A 19,671-nucleotide genomic window follows, 5' to 3' on the forward strand; every position below is an offset into this window, starting at 1 on the left:
GAGGGACTCCGAAAATAGAGTGGGATGATGACAGTCATCCAAGGAAAAAGTTGGAATCCCGTCATCAAGTTTAGCAGAGCGCGATGTCATGTGCATGAAAATGCCGTGGACATTCTCAGAAGCTCATCCAGAAGAGGCAGCCAGGAAAAGAGTATAAGAACCAGATAGAACCAGGATTATGGAGCACAGAGTGTAGCAAAGGCCAGTGTGGACTTGGAGCAAGGCATGGAGGACATGGAGAGGAAGCCGTCAGCTGCAAGTGGGGACTCTCGGCTGCATCAGAGGATGACGTCGGCTGGACCAGAGGACAAGGCGGCTGAAGGTGCAGCATTATAAGGGATTATGTCCACACGGCACAGCTTTTATGATGTATATAACCAGTCGGCTGGCCGACTGCTGGTCGACCAGCACTCCAGGGAGTCCAAAGGGCTATAAAAGGAGGCACATGCTCATCATTGTAATCATTCATTCCTCTAGGGAATGGGTCTAGCATTAGGATAGATTTTGGGTGTTTTCCCACCTTCTATGAAGGCAGCCTATGGATGTAGATTAGGAGTACCTTTTTGTACTATATGAATATATTGAATTTCCAGCATATCTCTCTCTCTCTACTCTCTCTTCATGTCTGCATTTTGCATCAGCATGTTTCCAGTAGTGTTTAGGACTGAAAAAAGACTCCCAGAGCTTCCATGTGTTACATTGGTATCAGAGCATCAAGCTCAGCAAAGCACTGATTCAGTCCCATATGATGGTGTACAGGTCCAAGGTACAGGAAAGTACACGGATATGAAGCCCAAGGCAAGGAACACAGAATCGGAAAGAGCTCCTAGGAGGTTTGTTGGTGGTGTTCCACAAAGCCAGAGGGGATGGCAGTCCTGTGAGCCAGATAGGTTGGTCCCAAGGGAGGATTATCCTCCAAGGGGTGATGTGAGAGTGCCAGACTCATTTCTCAGGAATGAAGACCAAGACAGTGTTCAGAGTCGGGGCAAGAATGGATTTGGGGACTGGAGGGAACAGATGCATGAATATTATTCATAGTCAGAGTGGTTTTGGAGACCGGGCCGGGTTTTCAGTCAAAAGGGTTGCCAAAGTTGGATGGATGACAAAGGGACTCCGAGAATAGAGTGGGATGATGACAGTCATCCAAGGAAAAAGTTGGAATCCCGTCATCAAGTTTAGCAGAGCGCAATGTCATGTGCATGAAAATGCCGTGGACATTCTCAGAAGCTCATCCAGAAGAGGCAGCCAGGAAAAGAGTATAAGAACCAGATAGAACCAGGATTATGGAGCACAGAGTGTAGCAAAGGCCAGTGTGGACTTGGAGCAAGGCATGGAGGACATGAAGAGGAAGCCGTCAGCTGCAAGTGGGGACTCTCGGCTGCATCAGAGGATGACGTCGGCTGGACCAGAGGACAAGGCGGCTGAAGGTGCACATTATAAGGGATTATGTCCAGGCGTCGTCAGTCCTTCGTTCATCATCACGTCAGGTTTCTTTGGCCCTTCGTTCTTCAGCCCGTTTCGAGGCTTTTCATCTTCTTTGACTGCTTTGTTGGCTTTTTCAGCTTCCTCTTTGGCTTTCTTTCATTGTTTTTGCTTCTTCTTCTTTCACCTCAATTTGGAGCTTGAGCAATTTGTTTTGCTCCAAAATCGCTTTCCCGAAATCGTCACTAAAGTGCGGAAGCGTTTTTTTGGTGGTATCTGCTTGGTTGATCTCTCCTTTCATGTCTTCTTTGTAGCTTTCTCAAGAAGTCTCTCCTGACATTGTGGAAGCCTGGGTGGTTTTCCTGATCGCAGTTTTACCATCCATGCGATGCTCTCACTTTTGGGTAACTAAGTTGGGTCACAACAACCTACAACTCTAATACCAATGCAGCATGCAATAGGTTAACTGTCGTGTAACACGCGACAAAGCCTTCTTTAAACTTGTGAGTTTATGCAATCCACTTTACTTAAGAGAGAAGAGTTGAGAGAGAAGATGAGATTCGACACTAGATTGGGTCGTCCCAATTACCCAATGAAGCCCCCTTGGCGAGCTGGAGTATTTGCTTGTATTACTTTGGAGAACTTTGTACAATGATGGAAACAATGACTGTGGACTACCAAATGCAAGGACGAGGAAGACCGAACACAGGCTGAACCATATGCTGAATCAATAGCACTATAGAAAACTCTATGAAGCAAACTGCTGAGGATATGCACATATGTTGGCTGTAGACGGGTTGGTGATGAAAAGAGGCTGTCGGCCAGTATTTAGTGCCCACGACCTGAATAAATCAGCATTTAATGCTGCTCATCTCACAAATGTGAGTCGGCTGCTGGCCGACTGCTGTTGGGTGCTGGCCGACTGCTGTATGATGTTAGGCATGACTCTCGTCAGAGCCCTGAATGCTGGCCGACTGGAAGTTTGGGGTTTGCCAATGATATTTGGCACGCTACACAAGGCAGAAATCATGCCTTGCAAGTCCCATGGACTGGCCCATTTTACATGGTCTAATATGCTTTATGCAATGCAACTATGGACTGACTTATGCATGCCCTAACCTCAGATGATTCTACATGCTTGTTCTCCAAGTGGGTTAAGGGACTAACCCTGACACCTAAGGCTGGGAGACTGACCTATGTAGCGTAACAGTAGCTCGTGCCTGACATGTCCCGGACTAGGGCTCACAATGGGGCCACGGCATATGACAAATATTCCTAAAAAGGGTATTAATGCTGTATAATGTTACATTGAATGCTGAGCCAGTGTGTCACATAGCACCACAATACAGGGTAAGTAGACGGAGCAGCTGCCATCGAGTCCTCCAAGGGGGGGGGGGGGGGGGGAGCCAGGCGCAGGGTGACAAATGAAGTGGAAGAACTACAGAACCTCTGCTGCATGGTGGGGGGGTTTGGTTTTGAGAGGAAAGAGCGAGTCAAGAGGACCGAAAGGAGAAAAGTGGGAAAAAACAAGAAAGAAGGAAACAGGAAAAAAAATGGGAAGGGGGAGGAGGAGGGGCGGAGGGGGGTGTGACAGCTCTCACACGCCAAGCAAGGGGAGGAGAAGAAGGCGGAGGGGGGGAGGGGATGGGGACGGGGACGGGGACAGGGTGGCACCCGGGATGCCAAGAAGAGCTGTGCCTCCCATACTAGGAGTGGGCTCCGGTCAAGGACACTCATGGCAAGGGTCAAGGAGTCAACTCTATCCTCACATAGCCCTTACCCATGAACCGGGTGCCACAAAGAGCTGTGCCTCCCATACTAGGAGTGGGCTCCGGTCAAGGACACTCATGGCAAGGGTCAAGGAGTCTAACTCTATCCTCACATAGCCCTTACCCATGAACTGAATGTCGATGATCTGGCCTTGGTTGCCAACAAAGGCTGCCTGAAGCAGGTCTCTAATCTGCCTGCATGCCGCGCAAGAAAGAATGAAACAGGAAAAAAAAAGGGGGGGGGGGGTGCACTGGAGCAGCTTGCACACAAGGCTAGGGGGTCAGGGGTAGAAGCCGCGGAGAGAGGGGGGTGGGCAGCAGGCGCAGGGAGCTCGCTCTCTCTCTCACTATCGAAGATAACTTGTCTAAACCATCAATAGTTCAATTTCATTGTGTTTATAAAAACATTTCCGCAAGGCTTTCTTGACATGGATGAACACCTTCAAGGCCCCTATTGGAAGTTGGAGCACTCACGAGAGGAGAAACTAAAAATGGTTTCACGCATTCACAAGGGTTTGGTATCTTTGATAGTCCACTCCTACTTGACCTCCTCTCTAGATGCAATTTGTTCTCTTCTCCACTTCCTGTTCCCCATTATTCTTTTAGGATGGGTTAATGACAAGTGTAGAAATTACTTGTGTAACCTAGCTTCTCAACAAATTCCATCTTGAGTACCCAGAAACTGTGTGGAAGGAATTTATTTGCCAAAAAATATATATACCCCAGTACACCACCAATGGGTCCCAATGTCCAGCTCCCCCTGGCGGAGGTATTTGTTTTATAAAAAAATGAGCACAAAAGATACCTCCCCATGCACTCAGAGGACTGGGGCAGGCGGAGCAAGATCCTAATATCTTCATCTACCAAATTCAGCAATCACCTGCACATGGAGCCCTAGAATGATCTGTGATCTCTCCTGCTGTCCCAGCTGCTTCTGAGGTCTGTAAAGCTGGCTATGGTGCACTGATGGCTCAGACTGATGGCTGGAGGAAGAATGAGCTGCCCTTCTTATAAGGAAAGCGGTCCCAAACTTTTCTGGTCACCTGATTGGCCTTCATCCAAATGTGACCAGATCACCATTGACAATGTCAAGGATGATGTGCTACAACACCTTCATTAACCTATAAACAGGACAGCAGCACACCTAAATTTAAACACACACAATTGTAGGCTAGGAGAGGTTCCAGCATGGTTCCCTCCCATGGGAGCCCTCACTAGATGCCCTTGGGTAAGGTAAAGTGTTTTTGATGTCAAGGCCAGGCACCATAATACTAGAAAGTAACCAAAAAACATACAAACTTTCCTATCAATCACCCTGCCTAAAGCAAATAAAAGAAAAGAACACGCACCTCAGCAGTTATAGTATCCCATATGTAGCAATCTGCATTTGAGTATGCCGCAAAGAGAAGGCGACCTGAATATGAGAATGCTATCGAATTCGCTTTAGCATTTTGACTGGACAGAACAGGTTTCTTGTACTGTTGTAGCTGATGCCCCGTCCGTGTGTCAAAAATTCTGCATGTGCTATCATCCGACCCAGTCCCAAATCTCAGGCCATCTGGAAGAAACTGCACAGTATTCACATCCCCTTCATGGCCCAGATAAGTCTGTACTGATCTGCTGGCGATCCGCATGTCCCATAACCGTGCTGTCTGGTCACATGAACCCGACACAAACAGCTGGGAATTTGCCGTGCTGATAGATAAACTAAAAGAAAAAACAAACAATACCAGTCAACTTTAACTCCATCCACCCCCCCCCCCCCCAAAAAAAAAATAAAAAAATAAAAAACCCAAACACACACAAAACCTCACACTCTGTCACCTTCAGTACAAGCTAGAATTCCACCAAAAATATAAGGCTCTTCACAGACACAACTCCACCCATGAAAAGGGGAGATCTCACCTGCCTGTTCGGGGATCTCTCCCATCCAACCCCCGCCCACCTTCTAACAGGCAGAGGATTTACATGTAAACACCCCAAGTTTCAAAGGGCTTGAAAGAATTGCAAATTGTTTTGTACCAGACGCACACACTATGTACAGACAGAAAAAGCACCCAAAGATTATTGTAAAAAGTAGAAATCCTTATGAGAGATCACCTCATTACATCTTCAATGTGACCTGATGACGAATCCCCACCAAACGCAGAGATTTTTCGACAGCTTTCTGTCTCCCACAATGCGCAAGTTCGATCCCCAGAGCTCGTAACAATCTGGGTTTCCCGATCAGGTACATACTTGCAGCAAGAAATGTAACCTTTATGTCCATTTAACATCTTGGGATCAGACAGAGACTGCTCTTTCTGAGAATTCAACAAGTAGACAGAGCACACACTGTCTAGCCCTCCACAAGCTACTGCCTGTCCACTGGGTGAAAATGCACACGTCATCACCCAAGAACAAACTAGCTTGATTGCATGTGTCTTCTGGCTTGTCAAGGCATTCCAGACAATAAGATGGCCGTCTTGTGAAGCGCTCACAATTTGATCCTTCCCTCGTGACCAATCCAGTGAATATATCTGAAACCAGAAAGATCCATTCAAACTTCAGTTAACCTTGACCCTTCTTACCAACTTATGTGACTGGATTCTTCTGATAAGCCATGTATAATAATGCTAGACTCTAAAGCAAGCTATATTCACTAGTATGAAGATATATGAACGGATGCATAATGTATGCTTTGATTGGAAAGCTACAAACTACTAAAAAGTCTCGTCCAAATCTACAATGTCCAGAAAAACTAGAAAATGCCCACTAAGAAGCCATCGGCAAAAAAAAAGAGAGATGCACAAGGAGGATGAGGATATACCACAACCGCATTGTGGCTTGAGCACCTAGGGCACCCTCATTGCAATCCAGACAGGTTGCTGCCTCTAGGTGCCCACATGGATGTAATCAGCATTGCACTTTAGAGACCTAAGACCTGGCAAAGGAGGCCCCCTTAGAGACCTTGGAATAGAAACTAGCAACACATTTACGGGATTATGGTGGGTAATAGGCCCAGGGGCCGTGGACAGCTCATAGCCCAAGCCTAGTGGATGGGCAGGAGGCCATGGACGGTGCCCAAGCTTAGGCGCCCAGCCCATGTAGGCGCTTCTAGTGTGGATGGTTTACTAGTGCTCCAGGGCATTCTGAAAGAACAGCCCACACCCATAGTGGATGGTTTACTTACTATGACACCCCTACGAGAATGCAGGGCACGGCCGGACATCAAATAGCAGCTGACACGCAGAGTTAATCAATGCACCTAACACGGGGCACTACCACGTGGCAATGAGACATGTCAGTCGGGTACAAGTGGCCGACAGCAATACTACTAGCCGACTAGGAGCATTGGTGCATATATATACATGGGTAGCCAAATCGCCATATTCATCTACTTTCCTCTAGTGTTGGACTTCACAAAGCATTTCTCTATAGGCGAAGTGCTAGCCAGGAGTGTAAAGTAGGTCGCATGGCTGTGATTTGACGTCTTCATTCTCAGCCACATCTTGTACTTGAAATTCAGTTGTATTACTTCTTTCTTGTACATAATACAAAGCAACAGTTTAAGACTATTGTGTGTGTTTGGTGCATGTGCGGAGGCCTTGCTGTACTGATCCACAGCCCTAAGCCTGATTAAGAACAAGATGCTGATTTAAACATGACTAAGACAAGAGAGAGAAGAAGAGAGAGAGAGTTGGTGTCAAGGTTTTGTTGTACTAATATTGTACAAAAAGGTGATTGAATGATTGTACATGGTATAGGCCCTTGGTCAACCCCAAAGGGGTGACCTCTGGCCCCTTCTACATGCTAGATGCTGACTTCTACTTCTGAGAATGATAAATGACTGAATGTGGAATGCAATGATGACTTTATGCCTTTATATATGCTTGGAAGTGCTGGTCGGCCAACAAGACTGCTGTCGGCCAGTTCGTGGACAAAATAATCATGATATACAGCTTTAAATGCTGTGATTCATTCACTGTTTTTCCCCTTCTGCTGGTCTTCACACGGTTGCTGCTGATTGGCTGCCTAGGTACCTGGCTAGCTGCCGACAGCCGTAAGACAGCCTGGCTGGTCATCCAGACCCTCCATGCTAATGATGATGCTGAGGATGCTGAGGATGATGATGCTGATGATGCTGATGCTGATGATGATGATGATGATGATGCTACTACTGCTGATACTGCTATTGTTGATGCTCTAAATGCTGTCCTAACTACTATATTAATCGGTGCTGGAGATTAGCCATAGCACACGGAAGCCTTGCTGTACTAATCCACAGCCCTAACCATGATTAAGAACATTGATGCTAATTAACACAAGATTAAGACAGAGGAGAGAGAAGAAGAGAGATTGAGTGTCAAGGTTTTCTTGTATTACTATGGTACAAAAAGGTAACTTGATGCTTGTACATGATGTAGGGCTATGGTCAGCCCCATAGGGGTGACCTGGGCCCCTTCTGCATATGCTCTATTGACGCTATGAATGAGGAATGACTGAATGACTGAATTGAACTGACTGAATTATGACCTATGCTTATATATACCAGGTCGGCTGGTGCCAACAGCAGCTGGCCTGCTTGGTGGACAAATATATGCTGAAAACCCCTTTTAATGCTGCGCTTTTCTCTGATGCTGCCCACACCTTATGTCCGACCCTTGCTACCTGTAGTTTGGACAACTCTGCTGGCTGCCAACAGAGCCCTGCTAGCTGCCGACAGGGACAGGGTGCCAAACTCCTTCATGATAATGCTGTGCTGAAGATGATGGTGATGATGCTTCTGATGCTGATGTGTTCTCCTACTGACGATGATGGTAGTGCTGATGAAGATGCTGCTGAATGGTTCCAATGCTTGGCTACTGATGATGTTAATGATGATGTTGACTCTGATGCTACTGCCCTAATCAGGGATTAAGAAAGTTCATGCTCAGGATTAGCCATGGCATGGGCATGCATGTGACACACACGCGGCTAAAATGGAGGCTATATCTGCCCATCTTGATAGGATGCAGTCGACACCTCAAGCACCTAGTATTCTGGATCTAGAGTCTACAAGGGCCCGTGCTTCGGAGCAAGTGTTGGATGATTTCAAGGACGAAGTGGCAAAACATTCTGGAGGAGGATTTTTCACTCCGTTGGATGCACACAAGGATGTACTGGATAAGCTTCGCTCCCAATCCAGAAGTCATCATTCTACACCTACGCGTAGTCAGCAAGAGAGACGCCATTCACATCACCAACGGTCTCCTTCGCGAAATCCCTCTCCACCGGATTCTTCCCGACAATTCCCACTTTCCTTCATCGGCTCAATGTCAAGGGAATGCCGGTTTGCAAAGTTCTTCCTCCATGCCTCTGAGGAACGAGCTCAATTATTGAAGCTTCTGAAACCTTGCAAGGTCAACACGAAGATGGACGAAGAAGTCACCAATTGGACCCACGAGATGGCTGCCACGTTGGCAACAACAGGTGGTTTAGATATTTTTCAACTCCATTCAGTGCGTACGGCTTTGACAAGTGCCGCTCTCTTGTGGTGGGAAGACCACCTTAGGCACCACTCCATGACTTGCTAGGATGACTGCCGCAAGGCGGTCTTGAAGCAGTTTATTCCCGTAGATTACCAACGTAAATTGAAGAAACAATGGGAGTGTTTTATGTAGAAACATGGCGAATCGATAACCTTGCTCGTTTTTGGAAGCTTTTGCTCATGCTCCCAAGGACCGTCTGACAGACAAAGCAGGCTAAGCGATTTGAAGCTGTCTTTGCACGCAGATGTTCGTGCACATTGGCCCCGTGATCTTCTAGATGCAGTTCATGTTGCTATAACCCTCGAGACGCAAGAGTGTTCCAAGTCTAGGACTCAACAACAGGGACAACAAACGGCAAAGACAAGGGTAGCCAGCCAAAGCCAAGGATGATAAGGACAAGGCAAGTGGAGAAGCCTCACTGACTCGCCTCACCCCTAAAGAGCGTCACGCCAAGATGGCTGGTGGACAGTCCTTTTATTGTGACTCCAACGAGCACATCGCGAAGCATTGTCCGAGGACCTTGGAGGAGTAATCCAAGGAGGAGGCTTCTTCAATACCGGAGGATGAGTGTGAAGGAGATGCATGTGTGCGCATCTCAGCTTTTTACATTTATCGGGTCGAGCACACACCATGGGTGCTTCATTGCATCAGGCCACAGGTACGAACAGAGCAAGTTTTCAGCCAAGTCTCTGAGGGAGAGTCTTCACTATTGCCGTTTGCACTTAGTAATCTTTGGCTTCAGTGGTCACCTAAACATTCAGGAGGACCCTTCTCACCTGCCGTTTGCATTGGGTGGAGTATCTTCAGTGTTTGATGTCATGGAGGCACCACAGGAGGACATCTCATCAAGTTTGTCTTCATCCTGGGAGGATAGGCAAGTTGGTGTATCTTCACAGTGCACAGAATTCTTGGAGTCCATCTAAGCCGATGCATTAGTGGCTGGAGTTTGGATAGGGGAGTTTTGCTCGACCATTCTCTAGAGTGTTCTTCTCATGGGCTACCAGGGGTTACCTCCCAATTGTCATCTATCTCCTCCATGGTTGGCCGAGGCTCCCGTGCATATTCTCCTTCTGTGGCACCTCTTCAATTATCATTTGATTAACTAGCATTAGGGGGTGCATGCACCACACGTCCAAGAAGGGTCTAAAGGGGGGTACGTGTAGGGAGGTGCTCGAGGAGGGAATGTTGGGCATTGTCCGCGGGAGTTGGTGGGCAACACCCGTGGATCCAGGGTGTTGGTGGCCCGTGGGAATGCGTACATGCATAATTTGGCGAGAAATGAGCTCCCGGTTGTTTGGGGGAGGCGTTCGTAGGTGTTGTATGTCACTCGGGTGGGGCCCGTTGTGGCGGGGTCCATCGCACACGCACCCAAGGGCATCCTTCAGGCCGTCAAGATTTTTTTAGTGAAATTATTTGGGGCTGCCTCGGGATCTCGTGGGTGCTTTTCATATGTCGTTTGGATGTCTGAAGAATACTCAATGGTTTGCAATGTTTTTTCATGGACGTTTGGACAAACGAAAAGTGTTTGATCCTGTGGAAGTTGATCTTCATCCGCAGGTTTCTTTGCATGTCTTTGTGCTGACACGACAGCAAGGACCTAGCACATAGGCACAAGTTTTCTACGGTCACGAAGAACCTTGACTGCTCCCACTATGGCAACTTCGACGATGAGAGAAAGCAAGAGGTACAAGAAGAATTCGTGGCATCAACTAACACGACGGTAAGGAGCGGGGTGCCCCATCCGGCATTCGTCCCAATTAGCATGCTGCCCCAACAGCTTTTGCAAATGATGCAAGCTATGATCGACAATGCTTTTGCAAACCGTGAGCCGGTTGTCCAAAAAAAGCCACCCGCACCCCAACCCCCTTTCTTCAACTCCTCCTTTATCCCCGGAGCATGATGTTGCTATTGAGCAACAGAAGCTCCATCATGCTCATAAGATGGCCATGCGCCAAATGGAGCTACACAGGCCCAAAATAGTGACCAAGAGCAGCAACAATAGATAATCAAGGATTTGCGACCAAAGTAGGCAGCCACATAAGATGCACGATGACAGGAGGAGCATGATCAATTCCTCTCCGCCCTCGACCACAATACGACAATCACTTCTTCAAGTTTAATGAACCCTTTTCAGAAGAGTATGACCAAAGTCGATCCTCCTGTTTTGCATTCTTGGTTACATCATTTGAAGTATATTTTTCTGTAGTAAGCAGAAAAATCGATCCTCTTGTTTTGCATTCTTGGTTACATTCAAGTTTAATGAACCCTTTTCAGAACAGTATGACCAAAATCGATCCTCCTGTTTTGCATTCTTGGTTACATCATTTGAAGAATATTTTGCTGCAGTAAGCAGGACGAATAAGGAAAGGGGTGTTGTCAATTGACTAAAGACGCCATTGTTTGGCAGCAAGATTGGTCCGCGCCCCACACTAAGTTCGATGTTGTGAACTATGAGTGGAACCACTTTGTCACGGATTTGAAATGGCGGTTGTTACAACCACATTAACTTGAGAAACTTGAGGACAAGTTCTAGGGTTTGCGTTAGTTCAAAAGCCATCCAATTTGCCAACAAGGTCACCCACCTGGCCTTACATTGGGCAAATCTGATGCGGACAAGAAAGGACAATTCATGTATGTGTCACATGCACTCTGCACTGTAGTGCATGGTGACAAGATGGTTCATCATCAGTGCAACACTGTACAGCAGTAGAACCCTTTAGGATTTGATATTTGTCGTACGTCGTAACCCCATTATAATCCTCAATCCAAGATATGTCAGGCATGAGCTACGTAGGTCATTTCTCAGCCTTAAAGAGTCAGTCAGTTAGTTAAAGTCCCTTAACCCACTTGGAGAGAATCAGTCATGCATATAGATGTCATAGAAGCCTTCGAGTTTGCATTAGGACATGTTTGCATTTTGCATAGCATTCATCCCATATGCATTTAGACCATCTAGACCATTGCAGAAGCCTCAGATATGTCACGTGCACACCATTCAGGTGTACAGTGACATGGCATCATTTTAGCATCATAAGCATCATCAGGATTTATCAGGCATTATTCAGGCATTTAAATGAATGTTTTCAGCATGTACCACATGGTATGAGTTGGATTCAGCATGGTAGCATCACATTAGCCATATAGACCAGCATTTGGGGCTTGTGGAGGCAGCCGACAGTATGCTTACATCAGCCGACAGCATGGTTACATCAGCCGACCAGCCTTTTTGGCATTATATATATTCAGTCGTGGGCTTTTGCATCTGGCCGACTGCAGCCAAGCTGGCCGACCAGCACATGTTCCCTCATATAAATAGAAGCGCCTCATCATTCCAGCATTCAGCCAAGTGTCCCTCAGCGTTTCTACTCCAGAAGGGCTGAGAACAGCAGCGCATCCATCATCATCAGCATTCAGCCAACGCATCTGTCTCCTCAGCGTTTTCCTTCTCAGGTAACAGGAGAGCATCTGCGTTTTCAGCATCCCATCAGCATTGCTTCAGTCCCAAAGCCATCCCTTCAGCGTTTCCTTCCCAGGAGACAAGGGAAAGACAGTGGGACAGCAGTTCATTCAGCATATCAGTATATTCAGCATATAGGCAGCATATTCAGCATCATAGATCCATTTGGTCTCCAGGCCCGCCTTCTTGCAGATGTGGGCAAGATCCTGGACGTTCAACTGGGCCGTGGACACTACCAGATCGAGTTCAAGACTGCCCAAAGCGTGGCCCAGGTCCTAGCCATGAGTCCCCTTGACATCAGGGGCGCTCGGGCATTCTTCTGACCTTGGCAGCATGGCTTTGACCCAGCAGCGGCCGAGCAGGGAGAGCGCCTCTTCCATGTTACAGTTTGCTTCCCTGGACTCCGCCACGAGTACCTTCCGCTGCTTTCGCGGCTGGTGGGCTCGGTGCTCGAGACTGGCCCCACTGCCGCTTCAGTGGTGGCTAGAGCAGCTGGGCTACCTTCGGTCAGAGTGTTGGTGCCTGACATCTCTTCCCTTCCGAAGGTCATTCAGATACCTCGGATAGGGGGGGGGGGGGGGGGGGATGGATTGATCAGAGAGTGGAGTTCTCGGGGCTCCCGAACCAGTGCTTTATTTGCAGACAGGTCGACCACCTGGCCAAGGCCTACCCTCGCAGGAGACCCCAACCTGTACCGCAGCAGCAGGCCCCTGATGGCCCGCCCACAGATGCGGCTCGGCAGCCAACACACGAGCTTGGTACGAAGATGGCTTTCTATAGAGATCATCTTCTCCAGCTCACGAAGGATGGGTTTGTGATGAAACCCAGCTACATGGATACTCATCTTTCTCATGGGGTACGGTGCTATTGGTCAGATGCGCACATCCTCACACCAGCTAGAGATTGAGACTGGCAGATTCAAAGGAGCACCAACTGAGGCCAAGATTTGTCAGTTGTGCCAGATGGAGCCAGAGACAGAGTTACATCCCCACCGGATCTCCTCGTGATCGCTCCTGGTACGAGACTCGAAACCTGCAAACAAACAAGGGGGTGCAGGCCTGACTCACCTCCCAACCATGACAGCCGTGGGCAAGCCCCCCGGATGCGGTCATACTGTCCTCGCAAGGTGTGGATCAACTCCTGCCAAATCCCCCGAACAATCTCTGCTGGTGGCTCCAGTCTCCCCTCAAAGGCCCTGAAACACCGGGCTCTTCAGGTGAACCAGATGGTGAGGCTGCTAAGGAGCTCCCATCGTAAATCCCTCTCCTGTGTCCAGACGGCGGACGAGAAATCCAGTGAAGCAACAAGGCGAGGCTGGCCCCTAATGAATCTAATGGCTTGGCTGTCCTGCTCTGTCTCGTATCCCAAAGCAGGCCCTCACGATGTCGACCAAGCAACGGCACCCCACGTATACATGCCCTCTGGAGAGAGGGGGACCAAAATGGGCAGCATCCTCAGCCAAATCTGTTGCGCCTGTGGACAATCCCATAGGCAGTGTCTCTGTGTCTCCAATGGGTGGCCGCATCGGACACAGGCCGTCGGAAGACCACTGTAGACAAGCCAGGTGCCAACTGCAAAGCCCCTATGGGCAACCAGCCACTGAAAAGTCGAGATCCTGCGTGCCTGTCGACTAGCCCAGAGCCTGGCCCAAAAATCCTCCAGGAACTCCTGTGAGAGTCCCTGTAGCCACCAATGCTCCGATGCGGCTGGAGAGACCATCCTCCTCGCAGTCAAAATATGCCTCCCCAACCGAACAATGTACTGGAAAAAAGTAATCTCTGGGGCCTCGGGAGACGCATAAGGATCATGCCACTCGTACTCGCCAGGGTAAGGGGCGCGCAGCATATGCCCAAATGCGCCAATCAGAGTCCACATCTGCAGGGTCTGGATCAATATGCCACTTCCGAGAGGCGGCGGCCACTATCCGTATCCTCTGAAAGATGCACTCTACAACCAGAGGCGACTCCGCCTCCACTCTGAAGTCTGCCCTCATCCTGGATCTCATAGTAGAGGCATCTACCATCCTCAGTGCAAGCTCTGACAGCAATCAGGATCTCCAACTGTGTAAAGGCTCCCATCCACCGTGGGGCCGCTGGCTCGAAAGGCGTGAACCACTCCTTAGTGAGTGCCTCCTGAATGTCATCCCTCATAATCAGCCCCCCCTCTGAAGTGACTCAGCCTCTCCACCTGGACCTCCTCTGGGAGACTGCAGAAGGCCTGCCAGTCTCCAAAACTGCGTGTTGGGCCTGCCGCCAACGGTCCCCAGGCTAGACGAGACCGAGAACCCAGCATATGACCCTGCTCTGTGCGTACCGCAGGGCTCCAAATGAGCGGCTGTCTGGCCCGCTCCTCATCACAAGTAGGAGGTCTCTGAGAAAGCCCCAGTCTCAGCAGCTCCCAAGCTCGCAGGATGATCAAGGCAAATCTGTCCTCCCATCCTCTACTGAGGCCTGTCCTCCTCATCTCTATGAAGATCCATCATATCTCTGGTGCCCAAGTGCCCCCTGCTGGAGGAGCCCTAGCCTGCAGTCGCTGAGAAAGAAGCTCCTTCCAAGGCTCAGCGCCTGGAAGCAGCCCCGAACAATAAGCTTCCCCAATAAGGCTCTACTCTGACCAACTGGATCTATAATGCCCAAGCCCCCCTGGGCCAGCGGAAGAGTAATAACTGCCCAAGCAACCTTAGCCCGGGCTGGCTGACCGTCCCGCCCAGACCAAAGAAAGTTCCTGATCAGCCTCTCTACCTGGCTGATGCAAGAGCTCGAGAAGATCCAGCAAGACGTGATATACCACATGGTCGCTAAAAGCACCTGATTTGTCACCAACATCCTCCCAGCCAAGGATAGCCGAGCTGTACTCCAATACAAAAGCTTCTTCCGAATGCTCAGAAGAAGCGGGGTGATCTGCTGCTCAGGTGACAAATCAAGTCCAATCTGGCATCCCAAATACCTCACTGCTGTGCCAGGAGGAATCCATCTAAAACCCGGGTCTAGGCTCCATGCCGGAGTGGGAGCGCTACTGATCCAAAAGGCCACTCTCTTGCGCCAATTGATCAATGCTCCCGAAGCTGCGCCAAAAACCTGTAGCGACTGCTCTGCCCTCTGAAGATTGGCCTCCTGGCCATGCAAAAATAATCCGGTGTCATCAGCAAACTCAGAATCGAGCAGGTCCTCACCCCGGACTGGGAGCTGGAGTCCTCTCAAACCAACCTCCTCTGCTGTCAGATACATGCTCATAGCCTCAGCAAAGAAGAGAAAAAGAAACGGGGCGAGAGGGCACCCCTGACGGACTGATATGGTCAACTCAAAACTCGGCCCCCGTCCTCCTGCCATCAGCACCTGGCTACGAGCTGTGGAATATAGAGCCGCCACCCCTCGAATCCAGACTGGCTCAAAACCCAAGCGAAGCATAGTGCCCTCTAGGAAACCCCAATCGACTCTATCGTATGCCTTCTCAAAATCGAGAAGCATAACGACCAGGTCCTCGCCGAGAAATCTAGCTCGGGCCGTCGCCTCCCAAAAGGTGAAAATGTTGTCAAGGATACTGCACTCCTTGACGAATCCTGTCTGGGTAGCATGAATCAACTCCCCAAGAAAGGGCTGGATCCTCAAACTCAAGGCCTTGGCCAAGACCTTGTAGACAGTATTGAGGATCGTAATAGGTCTCCACTACCGAATATCATCAGACACTCCCTCCCCCTTGGGGATAAGGAAGATCAAGCCCTTTGAAAAGCTCTGTGGCATCACCCCAGTGTCCAAAACATACTAAAAGCCTCTGCGGAGGCCTGGCCCCAAAATGTCCCAATAGCGCATAAAAAAGGCAGGCGTCAATCCGTCCTCCCCAGGGCAACTATGGCGCAGAAGGCCCCTCAAAGCCTCAACAAGCTCATCCTCTGAAAGAGGCTCACCCAGAACTGTGCGCATACGATCTGTGACCCTCCTCTGCACATGGGCCCACACAGTCTGTCTGCAAGCATCACGTGCCTCTGTGGTGGCTGGCTCCGCTGAGAGCAGGTCTCTATAGAACTCAATGGCAATGGTTCTAATCTCCCCGAGCTCAGTGGCTAAAGAGCCGTCCTGTCTCCTGAGCTGGCGAATACCTCCTCGAGCATGGCGGGGTCCGGTAATCTCAAAGAACTCCCAAGTCACTCTATCACCAAGCTGCGTCCACTGTGAGGCCTGGCGATGATAGTAGAACTCATGTCTTTGCTCCTCTGCCTCTCTAACCTCCTGGCGTGCCTGGCTCAGCTGGGACGCCACCCACTCACATGTAGGCTGCTGCTCCTGAAGAAGCTGGAGCGAAGCAAGGCTACGTCTCAAGCGGCGCTCCCGCTCTCGTGTCTCTCCTAGCCATGTCAAGGCTACAGCGTGCAAAAAAGAGCTAAGCTCGATGAGTCCCTGGGCACACTAGCCTGCTGCATCCAGGTCAGAGCTCTGGCTATCATGCCATATCCTCTCAATGTCCTCAGAAAGACTGGAATCTGTAAGTATCCTCTCTGGGATCCTCAACTGCAAGCTGGTCTCCCGTGTTCCCTCCTCAAGTGTCAAAATAACTGGCGCATGGTCTGAAAAGGAAGTGCCAACGAGAATGCCAACGGAGCCCCCACGCTCCCCGAACCTGTCGCCCACATAGAAGCGATCGATCCGTGATAGATTAGTCCCTCCCTGCCGACGATCCGACCGAGAAAAACTAAGACTGTCCTGAGAGCGAGAGAAAGCCTCATGCTGCCATGCATCAGTGATCCGCAGTGTCATGCAAAATCGCTCCCAAGCTGCAAGCTCCGTGCCGTGCACTGTAACATGACTGCCTCCCACCCTATCGGCCGGGTCCTCAAGCATGTTGAAGTCTCCTCCGACACACCAATGTGCGACCTCGGGAAATGCATCTGTAACAAGGGTCCAAAACTCTGCTCTGGCACTAGAATGGTTGGGCGCATAGACATTGAGCACGCCAAAGAGCTCATGGTGCATCGTCAGAATAACATACTGTGCTCTACCAGGCACAAGGACCCCGCGATCCACAATGGCCTGCCGCCATACATCCGCAATGACCATACATACTCCTCCCTGCCCACCCTGGTGCTGATCCACATACACCTCTTCTTCAAGTTACTATGCAAGAACGCATTTTTGACATCCATCTGATGTAGAAACCAGCCTTTAGCTACAACCACCGCAATCACAACTCTCACAGTTGCCATCTTTGCAACTGGGCCAAATGTCTCCTCATAATCAATCCCATGTGTCTGCACATATCCTTTGGCTACCAATCTAGCCTTGTACTACCTGCTTATGCTACCATCACTCTTATGTTTCACCTTATACACCCACTTACCTGCAGACCAAAATGTGTCCCATCTACCAGGCATCACGGAACCATATCTCCGAATCCTGCTCTCACTCAAATGGTGCTCCTGCATCATCAAAATATCAATACCGTTCCCAACCAGGCATCTCTAAAGCTCCTGCCTCAAGCAACCACGATAGCGTACATAGTGTGCGCCGCCAAGGCCCTGTACATTCCATGAGATGATCCTCATGGATGACCTGCTGAGGTGGAGGCTGTCTCAGCCATACAGCGGGCCTTCGCAAGCAGCTTGGATGGAGAATAGTCCCCATCCGAGCGGTTACGAATCTGCCCACCCGGTGTGCTGCAAGAATCTCGGATCAGGCGCCAGTGGCTGTGTCCCATGGCGACTGCCTCCCACTCAGAGAGAGCAACCTCGTGTACTAGATCCGCCACTATGCGAACCACCAAGTGGCGAACCCCGGAGGCATCCGCACTCCCGGAATCAAAGAAGTGAGCCAGCTCCCAGAGTCGGCCTATCACGTCTGTCACCTCCAGATCGCTCACATGGTGAGAAAACTCAACTGCCTGAGTCTTCAGTATGCTAAGAGCGAGATCCAAAGTCCACTCCCGGTCGCTAGTGCTACAGAGTGGGAAGGAGAAGGCCACCGCTGAATCAAGTGCCTCCTCCCCTCGGGCCGGAGGTATTACCACATGAACTCTGATGGGTGCTAGCTCATGGGGGCCCTCCGCTCCAAAAAGCCGTGTGAAGGAGTAGTCAAAAACCTCCGAGCGGCGCTGTCTAGTGTCGAGCCTACTCAGCCGACTGCGGATAGAGGATATCCGTGAAGCCCGAATCGGCATGGTAGGTCTCCTCTGCGGTGCTCGAGCAAGGTCGGTGTTCAGTGCCCGCCGGATAGCAGGCGATCGCCAGGGTACTGCCAGGGCCACCCGAGGAGCTGAGGCGAGCAAAGGGGGAGGGGGGGGGGGAGGAGAGAAGAAGGTGGGAAAGGAGCCGCTGATAGAACGGGAGCGGGAACGAGAGGAGGCGAGGGGGGGACGAGGCGGGAGGGGGGGACGAGGGAGGGGGGGGTGCTGGCATCTCCAGATCCTAAGTCTACGCTGAGGTCTCCTGGAGGGGAGCAAAGCTGTTCCTCACTGAAACCCAGTGATGCTGAGACTGTGACTGCTGCTGCATCGGCCTCTGGGCCTGCTGCTGTGGCTGTCTCCCTCTACGGCGCCCCTATCCAAGCTGCCAATCCGAGGTCTCTGTGGGCTAAGCAGGTGTCCCGGAGGCTGCTGCCGAGCCGCATCTGTGGGCGGGCCATCGGGGGCCTGCTGCTGCTGCGGTGAAGGTCGGGGTCTCCTGCGAGGGCAGGCCTTGGCCAGGTGGCCGACCTACCTGCATACAAAACACTGGTTCAGGAGCCCCGAGAACTCCACTCTCTGATCTATCCATCCCCCCCCTATCCTAGGTAGCTGAATGACCTTCGGAAGAGAGGAGATGTCAAGAACCAAAACTCTGACCGAGGGCAAGCCAGCTGCTCTAGCCACCCCCACTGAAGCTGCTGTGGGGCCAGTCTCAAGCACCGAGCCCACCAATGCTCCTATCCTAGAAAGGAGCGAAAGGTACTCGCGGCAGAGTCCAGGGAAGCAAACTGTGACATGGAATAGGCGCTCTCCCTGCTCAGCCGCTACTGGGTCAAAGCCATGCTGCCAAGGTCTGAAGAAGGCCCGAGCGCCCCTGATGTCAAGGGGACTCATGGCTAAGACCTGGGCCACGCTCTGGGCTGTCTCGAACTCAATCTGGTAATGTCCACGGCCCAGTAGTAGCTGAACGTCCAGGATCTTGCCCACATCTGCAAGAAGGCGGGCCTAGAGAAGATCCCGCAAGAGCTGCGTGCAAACAGAACACCCCAAACCTACGACATCGGGTTTTGGAGACCCGCCCCCCCAAAAAAAATATCTATATATATAGGTCGGAAAGGTGCGATACGTGGCGAAACTGAAAGATCTCCCCTCTGCTGGGGCGAGTGCCGACTATACGGCAGATGGTGGAATGTGCCTGGAGGCGTTCCACCTCTGCGGCGAGGCTCGCTTCCTCTTCTGGCGAAAGAGAAAGCCTGATGGGGGTATCCTCAGGGGCAGGCGAGGGGGCTGCGGAAGAGTCCCTCTGAGGTGGGGCGGGAGGAGCCTCCATCAGTGTCTGAAGCTTTGTCGAAGGCGAAGT

General features: G+C 50.5%; 1 protein-coding gene across 1 annotated transcript in view; it reads right to left on the bottom strand.

The window, feature by feature from the left end:
* The window catches only part of LOC147611020 (guanine nucleotide-binding protein subunit beta-like), a 63,738-nt gene that overhangs the window by 29,573 nt on the left and 14,494 nt on the right, over positions 1-19,671 (bottom strand). The window contains exons 3-4 of the mRNA XM_086785672.1: positions 5,292-5,710; positions 4,541-4,898 (exon numbers count right to left, since the gene is read on the bottom strand). Coding sequence (XP_086641798.1) covers positions 4,541-4,898; positions 5,292-5,710 — 777 coding nt within the window. The remainder of the gene's footprint in view (positions 1-4,540; positions 4,899-5,291; positions 5,711-19,671) is intronic.

The sequence above is a fragment of the Cibotium barometz genome, chromosome 48 (assembly GCF_041138505.1).
Source record: "Cibotium barometz isolate CiBa-2024 chromosome 48, ASM4113850v1, whole genome shotgun sequence".
Classification (NCBI taxonomy): Eukaryota; Viridiplantae; Streptophyta; class Polypodiopsida; order Cyatheales; family Cibotiaceae; genus Cibotium; species Cibotium barometz.